Below are 12,690 nucleotides of genomic sequence, written 5' to 3'. Positions count from 1 at the left end.
TGAGGTGTATACTCTATCTTGGCACGGTTATACTGCTCATATCATGCATACGGTGTCTTGCATTGCATAGTTTAGACATCATATATACAATATTCAACACCATGTTCTTAGTTCAGACATCATATCGAATGCCCTCTGTTTAGCATATAAATCACATATGTGAATTAAATGATGCGATCCTGATTACTTAGATAACATGTAGGTGAATTATGTCATGCGATCTTGTTTAGTTATTCATCATATCTTTGAATTATGTTATGCTATGCTATCCAGTTTAGATAGACATCATATATGTGAAATTATGTCATGCTATCCGTTTTAGTTAAACAATATACATGTCAACTATTTCATGCCCTCTTTTTTCCACACTATCTATTGCATCTGTCTCTCATACAATGTCTGTATATTCAACTATATTTCCTGTTTATCAGCCATTTGAATTGGAGTGGGTGATGCCAGTATCTAGCGGAATAAAAACACGGTCTTCAAATAAAACAGTGCTACCTCTTGATGGAGATAGCACCCCGATTGTACATGCACAAGAACTAGCCCTACCACACATAACCCAAACTCTCAAAGATTGTACCCCTACTATGATGGACAGAGAACCAGCTTCACCCAATCTAACCCCAACCCCAGCCGATAGTAACCCAGTTCCTGTTGACACAACACCATCTCCACCACAGTGCTCCCAAACAAGAGCAGTTAGTAAGGCAGCTCCAGTGCCCAAAGGGCCAGTACTATCACGGCTAACCCCAACTCCACCAGTTAGTACGCCTATTCCTGTGGAGGAAGCACAACCAGCCAGTCGTAGTTTAGCATCTATCACATTTGATGTTGTTAAATCGTATGTGCGTATCTTCCCATCTTGGAAATATTATACTAAAGATGAAGGAAAATGCCAGTTGCAGGTGTTTGTCCAGGAGTTATGTGTAAGTAATGTTATTCATGGCAATTACTTTGCTTCGTCCCATACATCCTACCTCCATGATGGTTATAATACAACAAATTTTCTCATTTTTCTCTATAGATAAGGACCGATTTGGAAACTCAGGATGAGGTAACCTATGCTAATACCTCTGCTATCTTCAAGAATGCTTGGTGGCATTATCAGAATTACCTAAAGAAAACGTACTTCACCGGCAAAGAAACTCATCAAATTCCCTTACGTTCTCCTGAGACACATTTACTGGACGATGACTGGGAACGCCTTGTTCTGTACTGGTCCCGAACCAAGAATGTGGTAAGGTCTATGAGCTCATTTTCTATTTTTAAGTATTATATTCTTGCGTCTTACTGTACTCTGTTCATGTAGAACAAGTGTCTAAACTTGAAGAACAACTGTTCTAATTTAAGATTCCATTGCTATCGTAGTTTAAAAAAGCGCTAGGCGTTAATTGTGTGTTTTGCCACCGCCTTGCACTTTACTGACCAAAGCGCATGCTTATGCGCAATTATGCACAGATTAAGCGTAGTTATGCGCAATGTGTTTTGCCAACGCCTAGAGCCTAGGCGCGCTTAAGCGCTCGCTTAGGTGCGCCTTTTTTAACTATGATTGCTTTTCTCTTGTATCATTGTATTTACTGATACAAACTTATTTTTAAATTGAAGGATCCAATCGAAACTCCAATGGCACAGCAGGTATGTTCACACATGTTTCTTTAACATGTTTGCTCAATAGCTCTTTTGATTTCAATTTCAATTGTGCATACAGTTGACTTTCATATCATGCATATTACTAGCATCACAACAGAGCCAATAGTGTTGTTGTACATGTAGACCCATGATACCCATCTGAAATCTTGTTGTGCCGTGTAGTTTCCCATGCTTTGTATTCTTTCTCTGCTGCTTTGTCTTGAATTGATATGATTTGAACCGTGTCTCTATTTTGATTTGGCAAGACAATGCAGTGACCATAGGACATAGATATATGTTTGTTTAATGCTTTTATTATGTACTAGTACTTGGCAATAGAAGACTTGGTAGTTTAATCATGTCCACCTTACTAATTAACTGGTTCACCGAAATGAGTTTCATATACTAGTACATGCTAAACTTGTTATGTGTCTTCTTGTTTCTTCTTTTAGAATGCTGACAGAATATTGGGGAAGAGTGCCTTATTAAGCAATGGTAAAGGAAGTAATGTAGATAAGGTTCAGGATAGTGACACATCCTTCTTGGTCTCCAACAAAGCTGATAAAATAGCTAAGGAAGACTATCTTGAAGACAGCAAGACAACCCCAAAGTCCTGTCTTGGTTTAGTGTTCGAGTTACTGGCCACTACCGCAAGCACAAGCTATTCAAACTCACTGCCTGAATCAGTTCGGTTTCTTGAGTCTCAACTACAAGTTGAAAGACATCGATCAGCTGTGCTGCGACAAGAAGCGGAAGGACTGCGGAAGTCCCTGTAGCATTCAGATGCATACTTTCTGGTGCAACAGCAAGCGTTGGAGGATTTTAGCGCCAAACAGGACAAAGCTAATCAGCTTGCTAAGCTTATTGCCAGCATGGTGGATACCCAGGATAACGTTTCTTGAGCTCTTCTGAAGTTGTTTCAGTTATGCTCTTGTTTTGCTGCCGCGTTTATTTGCACTGGTGGCCAATTTTGACGGCCAGTGTATGTAATATGCTGCTTTGTTCCCTATATTTGCACTGGTGGCGAAACTTTGATGCCCAGTGGATGTAATATGTGTAATAGCGGTAATAGGCTAGCCTTAATTGCTTGCTTATTTATTTCCTTATTGTCTTGTTTAGTTGTTTGCTTGTAGTCACTGCAGTTCTTTTTCTGTCTTTTTCTAGTGGCCACAATAGCCTATTTTTGGTAACTAGGCCAAAATAATCATGTCAACACACGGACTGTTGTAACCATGGGCCTCCTGCAGGCCGTATGATCCATGGGCCTTCGTTCGGCCGTAGGACCATTGGCCTTCTATACGGGTCGTAGGATCCATCGGCCTTCTATACGGGCCTTAGGGATCAATGGGCCTTCTACGGGCCATAGGGTCCATGGGCCTTCTACGGGCCATATGATCCATGGGCCTTCTACGGGGCGTACTATCCATGGGCCTCATACGGGCCGTAGGATCCATGGTCCTTCTACGGGGCGTATCATCATTTCGCCAATCATGGGTCGTACTATTCATGGATCATAACGGGCCGTTAATAGGCCGTATTTGATAACTCTATGAAAACAGCCCAACGGGTTTTTTTACATGAAAACGGCCCAACTTATTAACGGTCCGCAAACGGGCCGACTGTAACGACGGGCTGAATTTGGCCCACAAATAGAAAATGATAGTAACGGGCCGTATGTAACCGAATGCTGCAAGTGAGCCCAAGAATCAATGGGCCCTGAGAAGGCCGAAAGATAACTTGGGCTGGAAACAGCCCAATGGAATAACGAGCCGTTAATGGGTATAAAGTGATACACTGTTCATTACGGGACAGTTTCACCACGGGCTGTTAATGGGCCAAGAGTTACAAAGGTCCTTATATGGGCCGAAAGAAGTCATGGGCCACACATGGGCCGAAAGTTAAAATGGGCTGAATCATATTGGACGGCCTAGATGACGCTACTGGCCCTAATTCAGATAGGGCATAACGGGCCCTGGGTTAGCGGGCTGTAAATAGGCTACATGCGAACAAGCCATTAACAGGCTTTCCGTGGGCCGGCCCGCCACCTTTTGACCAAGTCAAATGGGCGGCCTTTTTCACAGGAATGGGCCTCTGTTGGGCCGTGCCACGTGTCTCCGTATCATAGGCGCATTCGGTCCAATGAGCGGATGACATCTGTCCCAACAGTGAGCCGACACATGTTTCCTCCAGCCAATGATGATTTTACACGTGGAAAATCCCCATTGGTCGGGGCTGTTAACGGGTTATCAGATCCAAAACCTGACCCCGATAGCTTAACGGCGTTCCGTTATGGTGGATGCCACGTGTCGGTCACCATTGACGAAAGCACTTCTGTGACGCGCGATTTATCGTCATGGAAGTGGACACTTCCGTGATGATAATTTTGGTAATGTCATGAAACACTTCTACGACAACACATGTATAACTATCTTGATTCTGTCATAAATTTGTCATGGATGTACATGCATGACAAAAAACGTGACCTACTGTGACAAACACGTATCATCACGGAAGTGTATTTTTTGTAGTGCATGAGAATTAAATCTAACCTTGTATCTCATAGAGCTAACACAAGACATAATCATCTCAATCCATTGCGCATGAAAACCAAGCTTCTGCATCATGCTTCTCAAAAAGATCCATTCCACATGGTCATAAGCCTTATGCATATCTAGCTTTACTGCACACAAGCTTGTCTGCCCAGCTCTTTTATTCTTGATTTTGTGAATACACTCATACGCAATCGACACATTATCTGTTATCAATCTGCCAGGAACAAAGACACTCTGAGTTGGCGAAATAATTTCTGGCAGGATACTCTTCAGTCTCAAAGCTAACATTTTTGAGATGATCTTATACAAAACGTTGCAGAGACTTATTGGTCTATACTGAGTAATCATTTCAGGTGTGTCTATTTTTGGAATCAGTACAATAGACGTATCATTCCACTCAACCGGAATCTAGCGATTATTTAAGGCAAATAATACCTCATGTATAATGGCGTCACCCAGGAAATGCCAAAACTTTTTGAAGAATAGAGCATGGAGGCCGTCCGGTCCAGGCGCTTTTAGATCACCAATACTAAACACAGCCTTGCGAACATCATCTGCAGTGTACGATGCGATTAAGAAATCATTCATTTGGGCTGCCACTTTGGACTGGACCTTTTGTAATATCACCGGATCAACCTGTTGAACTTCTGAGCTGAACAAGTTATTAAAGTAGCTTCGTATATGTGGACTAAGGAGAGTCGTACCTTCCAATATATTTCCTTGTCCGTCATTCAATTTTTTAATAAAATTTTTTCTTCCGTCTTGCTGTAGCATATGCTTGAAAAAAAACCCGTATTGCGATCACCAAACTGGAGCCAGTTGGATCTCGATCTTTGCATATAATGTATTTCCTCGAGTTCTAGCAAAAACTCAATCAATTCAGAAAGCTCTTTTCTCTTCTCCTCTGTCTCATCATTCATAGGGCCAGTCATTAATTTTTCCAACTCCTTTTGTGCCTGCCGAAGTCTCTTCTTTGGCTTCTTGAGCACTCTTTGATCCCTGTCATGGAACATCCCATGCATACAGTCCAGTTTAGCCTGTACCGAAATGAGGTTCGAATTGGTTCCAACCTTCTGCCATGTTTCCTGGACTAGATCAGCAAAGCTATTTTCTCTCAACCATCTAGCCTCAAAGCGCTTCACCTGGTTGCCACTTCCAATGCTAGGTAAGTAATATTCCGTGTCCACAAGCAAGGGTCTATGATCAGAATGGCTGTAACTTAGACTCTGTAAAGCTGCATGGGGGTATAGGGCACCCCAAGAGTCATTAATCAGGCCACGGTCCAGCCGCTCTCTAACGCGACCTCGCTGCCACGTGAACTGGTCCCCCAGGAAACCCATGTCCCTTAGCTCACAATCATGAATGGCAGATTGAAAAGCTTGCATATAGTGTTGCGGTCTAGGATTTCCACCAACCTTTTCACTCAAGAACTGGATCTCATTCAAATCCCCAATTAGAAGCCATGGTGAATTGTTGATTTGATGCAAGCGACGCATCCTTTCCCAAGTTTTATACTTATGTTCCCATCTGAACTCGCCGTACATACCCGCCAGTCTCCACTTAACATTGCTATCCTCTTCTACCATTACATCAACGAACATGGGTCAAGCTCCAGCCTTTGTATTTTCACTTCTTTTTTCCAAACCAGTATCAATCCACCTTTCCGACCATCTCCTGCACATACCAATTTATGATCCATGTTTAATCTCCTTCGTAAACATTCAACCGGGTAGCTTTTCAAGTGAGTCTCCGATAGAAACATCATGTTTGGGTTGCATGCTCGTTGGACATCCAACAATGCACGAACTGCTGCAGCGTTTCCGAGCCCGTTACAATTCCAGCTTAAAACTTTCATGATGACCGTATCTTTTTATACAAGTACAATACTTGATCTTGATCATGTTTGATTAAAAAAATCATTTTTCAGAATTATTACTAATAAATTATCTGGCGCATACAGGGTGCGCGCACCGGGAGCACCGAGGTAGGAGTACTTCCCCTGGAGTCCGTGACATCCCATCCATCCTCCGCGGTCGGTAAAATTTCCCCACTTCTTTCACCCTAGCCCCAAACCTCTCCCCACCTCTCCGCTTCCACCGCCTTTTCAGTTTCAAACCCCTCCCTTCCTTCTTCCGCAGCCGCCACCATGGCCGCCTCCTCCTCCTCCTCCCGCGGGGGCGGCGGCGGCGACGACGACAACGAGCCCTACCTCGTGGGATTCGTCGTCTCCAAGATCGTCGGCCTCAAGCACTACAGCGGCACCCTCAGCGGCGGCGAGAGGCCCTCCCTCGTCCGCGAGCCGCTCAACCGCTTCGACACCAACGCCATCGCCGTCCACAACAGCCGCGGCCTCCAGGTCGGCCACATCGAGGGCCGCACCGCCAAGGTCCTCGCCCCGCTCCTCGACTGCCTCCTCGTCGCCAACACCCACGTCCTCGTGCCCGGGAGCCGGTCCTCCAAGGCCGGCAACAATTTCTACAACCTCCCCTGCCAGATCCACCTCTTCGCCCGCCCTGCCGCCGCCGCCATCGTCCGCGAGGCCATCGACGACAGCGGCCTCGTCCTCATCGACCCGAACCACATCGAGTTCGCCCTGTCCCAGTCCGCCATCGTGCAAGAGCAAACCAAGAAATCCGACCGGGATGTCGATAAGCTGTTCGCGCGTGTGGGGAAGCAAGGTGAGAGCCGGATTCAGCCTATGGAGCCTCCAGAGGATGTCGTGGTGTCGGATCTCTTCGAGCACCAGAAGGCAGCCTTGGGATGGCTGGTGCACAGGGAGGAGTCCTGTGACCTGCCGCCATTCTGGAAAGAAGATAAAAATGGGGGCTACGAGAACGTGCTTACCAGCCAGAATGCCAAGCAACGGCCGCCACCACTGAGAGGCGGGATTTTCGCCGATGATATGGGGCTTGGCAAGACGCTCACGCTGTTGTCATTGATTGCGCGAAGTAAAGCTCGCAATGTGGGAGGGGGGAAGGCCAAAGGGACCAAGAGGAGGAAGATCGATGATTCGGAGGAGGGATCGAGGACGACACTTGTGGTGTGCCCGCCCTCGGTTTTCTCATCTTGGGTGACACAGCTGGAGGAGCATACGAATGCAGGCAGCTTGAAGGTGTATATGTACCATGGGCAGCGAACAAAAGATAAGAAGGTGCTGTTGAAGTATGACATTGTGATTACCACTTACAGCGTCTTGGGCACGGAATTTGGTGAGGAGGGCTCACCTGTGAATGATATCGAGTGGTTCCGGGTGATTCTGGATGAGGCCCATATTATCAAGAACTCTGCAGCTCTGCAGACCCGAGCGGTGACTGCTTTGAATGCACAGAGGCGGTGGGTAGTCACAGGGACGCCAATTCAGAACAGCTCATTGGATTTGTACCCGCTTATGGCGTTTTTGAAGTTTGAGCCTTTCTCAGTCAAGAGCTACTGGCAGAGCTTAATCCAGCGTCCCCTGGAGAAAGGGGATAAGGCCGGGTTGTCACGATTACAAGTAAGACGGTTGTCCCTTTCTTCTCATTACACCATTTTCGTCATTTCACAATTGTAAAGAACTAGTAATTATAGCAAGTTGCGTCAAATGTTTTTGAACATTGAAGGTGTCAAGGTGATGACCAGTGAACCAGCTCCTAGGATTAGAAAGTTATCACTCATGCTGTTTGCTTGCAGTACATATTCTCCTATAGGTTTTGTTCCTGACATTTGTATAGGCTCTTGTGCATCAAATTCTCTTACCACTTGCCATCAGCCAATCATAGCGCACTTACATTCATATCTTATTTTCCATTATGTCGATTGTGCTATTCAATGTTTGGCACTCTTCATTTGGGAAAAAACAATTAGTACTGGTATAACGGTCTTTGAATGGGATCTCAAACAATTGATGCTATCTTTCAGTTCTGCAAGGTAAATTTCTTCTCTGTGTATTGCAGAACCTGCTAGGTGCTATCTCATTGCGCAGAACCAAAGAAACAGAGTGTGGAAGCAAAAGTGTGGTTGCCATTCCACCTAAAACTGTTGTAGCGTGTCACATTGAGCTTTCTGCAGAGGAACGGGAGTGTTATGATCAGATGGAATCGGAAGGGAGAAACAAAATGATGGAGTTTGGTGACAGAGATTCGATATTGCATAATTACTCAACCGTGCTTTTCTTGATTCTGAGGCTACGCCAGCTCTGCAATGATGTAGCACTGTGCCCTTTCGACATTAAATCATGGCTTCCTGCCAACACCCTTGAAGGTATGGACTTCTGTGTTTTTGTGTTCATGCTTTTTTGTTATGATGATATTAGTATAGACATAATTGATATTTCATTTGCCACATTTGACACTTACAATATAAAGAAGCATCACATGCGAGTTATACTAGTATATTAATATCTGAATGGACTTTGTCTTGCTTCCTCAGAAAACAGACTGTTGTACTGTATTAGCATCAACTTTCAAAGTACTTAAATGCTGTTCGTTTATCTATTCAAGACGAACCAATGTTAGTAAGTGGATTGGTAGTTATTCAATAATTTTGTTATATTGCGAGGCTTTTGCTCTTGTTATAAGATACAGAGTGAGTAGTTACCTTGCAACGGGATTATGATTAATTTTTCACTAGTACTTGATATCAGTTACCACTTACCACAAGTCCACAGTACACAATAGTGATGGTGGCTTTGTTGATAAACCTTTCTAAGCCACTGAATACATGCATATTGCAGCAATATCCCTAGACCATTGCATAGCGAAAAATTTCTCACACCTTGCAGAAAATTTGTTGGTACTATCAGTGTGGCAAAAAAAAAAAGAAATCTTACTTTAGGTGTTAACATCCAGAAAATATTTAATCAGACTTTTGTTTTCAAATCCCATACAAGTTTGGTTGAATATTTAGGGGTAGTGATCTTTATTAGTAAACCAGGTTGATTGTAGGAATTGCTTGACTCAATAATAATATTGTGCATATTGGTATCAATTTAACATGTGCTTTAAAAATGAAGTTTGCATTCAGCATGAATATATTGTTTTCAGCTTATTGTTGATAATATATTTTTACGTTTGTCACTGCAACAAATAAGGAATGATGAAATCAATTGTTCCTATCTCTGTCCAGTTATTCTTATCCCTGAATTACTTACCTTATTGTATCGTGCTGCAACACAATTGTGTCTGTCATTGTTCTTGTACTTTTCACTTTGGAAATATCTTTGTTGCTACTTATAGAGAAATCTGTTACCTTTGTTGCAGATGTGTCTAAGAACCCCGAGTTGTTGAAGAAGCTTGCCTCATTGGTTGCTGATGGAGAGGACTTTGATTGTCCAATTTGCTTGTCTCCTCCATCTACAACTGTTATAACAAGCTGCACTCACATATATTGCCAAACCTGTATCCTAAAAATCCTCAAGAGCCCTAGTTCCCGTTGTCCGATATGTCGGCGCTCCCTATCTAAAGAAGACCTCTTTATTGCTCCGGCGGTACAACATCCCGATGACGATGACTCGGGCAGTCTTGACTCTGACAAACCTCTCTCTTCCAAGGTGCAAGCCCTGCTGGAGCTACTGAAGCGTTCACGACAGGAAGACCCTTCATCAAAGTCTGTCGTGTTTTCCCAGTTCCAGAAGATGTTGATTCTGCTCGAAGGACCACTGAAAAGAGCAGGCTTCAAAATTCTACGCCTTGACGGCACCATGAGCGTGAAGAAGAGGTCAGACGTTATAAAGCAGTTTGCGGTCGTCGGCCCTGATGCCCCAACCGTACTGCTGGCCGGCCTGAAGGCTGCAGGAGCCGGCGTGAACCTAACAGCGGCGTCGACGGTGTACCTGTTTGACCCCTGGTGGAACCCCGGGACGGAGGAGCAGGCCATGGACCGGGTGCACCGGATCGGGCAGAAGAAAGCAGTGAAGGTGGTGCGGCTTATTGTGAAGAACAGCATCGAGGAGAGGGTCCTGGAGCTGCAGGAGAGGAAGAAGCGGCTGATCAGCGGCGCGTTCAGGAAGAAAGGAGGTACCAAGGAAGACAAGGAGCTGCGCCTTGAGGAGCTGCGCATTATGCTGGGATTTCAGCCATAGTCTGGTAGAGTGGTAGTTTTCCCCTACGGTAGCATGTGCTGCGAGTGCATGTAATTTTGTCCCGTGTGGTAAAGATGCATGAGCGCAAGGGAGACCTGCTGAAGGGCTCCCTGTTTTGCAGAACCTGTGGCTGTAGCATCTCGTATCAGTGCAGGAGTAGGGGTTAGTGGTGTAGGAAATTCCTGCATACATACATAGGTGTATGAATTTGTATGCCTGTGAATGTGGTGCTGCTACACAGTAAACAAGTCCAGTTCATGTTAAGAAGGGATGGTGAAAGATACCATGTTGTGTACGTAATTCTGATGCTGTGCGTGTTTGGTGATCCTTGGTTTGTTGATGATATCTTCTAAAAAATAATCCTTGGTTTTATTCTTCTGATGTTTTTAAGATTTTTTGAAGAAGCTGGTGTTCCACCTAAACAATGGGCCAATTTGGTGATGGCTTATTTTAGTGGGAGAGCAGTTTCCTTGGCCCAGGGGAATTGGATTTCCACGGCAACGAATTTCATGGCCTCATTTGTGTGCTAATATGTTGGGAGACATGTTTTCTGCTGGCACTGCTAATGATGCAGTAGAAAGGATGCGGAGCCTGAGGCAACACAATTTGAGTGTGTATGCTCACATGGATAGATAATTCTTTTTTTGAATTGAGGATAGATATTTTTTTTGAGAGTACGCCAAAAGCGTACCTTAATTTTATAGAAGAAGAAAGCAGGAGTCACAATACAAGAATGGAAGCAGGGCTTCCAAAACAGAAACGCACACCCTAGCACACCCGGCGATCTAGCCTATGCCTACACTCTCACAAAACGATCCAAAACCTCCTCCTCCTAAACCCGCTAGTCTCCAATCCTTGAGCTCTATGACAATGGCGCGCGCCAATTCCAAAGCGGTCTTCTGCTGGTAGGGCCGATGAAAGACTCTGGCGTTGCGCTGCTTCCAAAGAGCCCAGATGGTCACAATGATCACCGTGTCGAAACCACGCTTATGGCCTTTCCTGAAGTTTACTCTAGTGGTCAACCACCAATCTAGTAAGGTGTCTGCCTGAGTAGGGATGGAGCCCCTCAAGCTCAGTTCCTCGAACATGTAGTGCCACACCTCCCTGGCGTAGACGCACTGGATGAGAATGTGCTCCGTGTTGTCTTCGTCCTGCAAACACGTGTAGCAAGCGGACGGGTCACTTTGGAGTCCATGCCTCGCTCTTCTGTCAGATGTCCAAATCCGGTGCTGCACGGCCAACCACGCAAAGATTTTACACTTAAGGATAGCCCAGCTTCTCCAAATGCAGGTGGCGTAGGGGGCCCTCTCAGTGCCCTGACATAGTCGGTTATAAGTGGATTTCGCCGTATACACTCCGGAGGGATCAGCAGGCCAAGAAAAACTATCTTCACTGGCGGGGTCACGGATGATCGTGCTTATCGCAAGGTTGAGGTGCAAAAGTTGCATGTGGCCGACAAAGTTCACATCTCCGCTGATATCAAGTAGCCAACGCCCATCCAAAAGGCCTTCCTCCACCGTGCGTCGGTTGATCGTGCGTGTGTCCACTTGAGCATGAATGAGTGGTGCAATGTCCTTCGCCGCAAAACCCTGAATCCATCTGTCTCTCCAAAATAGGACCATACTGCCCCAGCCCACAGAAATCTGCACCAAACTATCAAACACCTGCCGGGCCTCTCTATCCACCGCCATCGGCAAACCTTGCCATGGCCTGTCTGGATCAGTCCTGCGTAGCCACTCCCACCGGACCCGCAAGGCTAGCCCTTGAAGCTGGAGATTGCGAACGCCCAACCCACCAAGCGAAGTAGGTTTACACACCGTGCTCCATGCCACGAGGCATTGTCCACCGTTCACTTTCTCTTTGCCGGCCCAAAAGAACGATCGCATCCATTGTTCAATCTCTACAAAACCCATACCGGAGCTTCAGTGACCATGAAGTGGTGAATGGGTTTGGCCGCCATCACAGCCTTAACAAGCACCAATCGTCCCGGTCGGTGAATCAAACCCCTTTGCCCCTTTGCCAAGCGGGGGCGAAACTCTTGGCATGGTCAAGCATGGGCTGCCAGTCTGCTTTTGAAAGCCGCTTAATGCCCAATTGCAGGCCGAGGTATTTGCAAGGGAAATTACCCAACCGACATTGCAAAGTGGATTCCACCCAGGCACTGTCACTGTTATCCCCATGAATCATGATGGCCATGGATTTATTGTAATTTGAGTGTAATTTGAGGAGTGCATGCGGTTAGCTAGAGGGAACCATCTGAAAGAGAATTTCCTGCTCAGATTTGTTGTAATTTGAGTGTTCTTCTTTTCTATAGTTAGAATCTCTTGGCAATCCTTGTTGGTTTTCCTTTGCTCGTCTCTTCCCGAAATGCATGTAGCAGTTGGCTGTAGAAATTTCCTGTGAACACTGCAGTACCCACTACTCTGCCTGCAGCAAGTCTCTCCT

The 12,690-nt window shown here is 45.5% G+C and overlaps 1 protein-coding gene across 1 annotated transcript; it reads left to right on the top strand.

Annotated features, from left to right (window-relative positions):
• Positions 1–6,249: 6,249 nt before the first annotated feature.
• On the top strand, positions 6,250–10,574 carry LOC119362766 (putative SWI/SNF-related matrix-associated actin-dependent regulator of chromatin subfamily A member 3-like 1). Its single transcript, XM_037628024.1, has 3 exons — positions 6,250–7,680; positions 8,120–8,426; positions 9,425–10,574. Exons 1-3 carry the CDS (start codon positions 6,334–6,336, stop codon positions 10,243–10,245), a joined length of 2,475 nt encoding a protein of 824 aa, XP_037483921.1. The 5' UTR covers positions 6,250–6,333; the 3' UTR covers positions 10,246–10,574.
• Positions 10,575–12,690: the final 2,116 nt, after the last annotated feature.

This window comes from Triticum dicoccoides, chromosome 2B, assembly GCF_002162155.2.
Source record: "Triticum dicoccoides isolate Atlit2015 ecotype Zavitan chromosome 2B, WEW_v2.0, whole genome shotgun sequence".
Taxonomy (NCBI): Eukaryota; Viridiplantae; Streptophyta; class Magnoliopsida; order Poales; family Poaceae; genus Triticum; species Triticum dicoccoides.
Note: the sequence above shows the minus strand (reverse complement) of the source record. Positions and strands in the feature narration are given on the sequence as shown.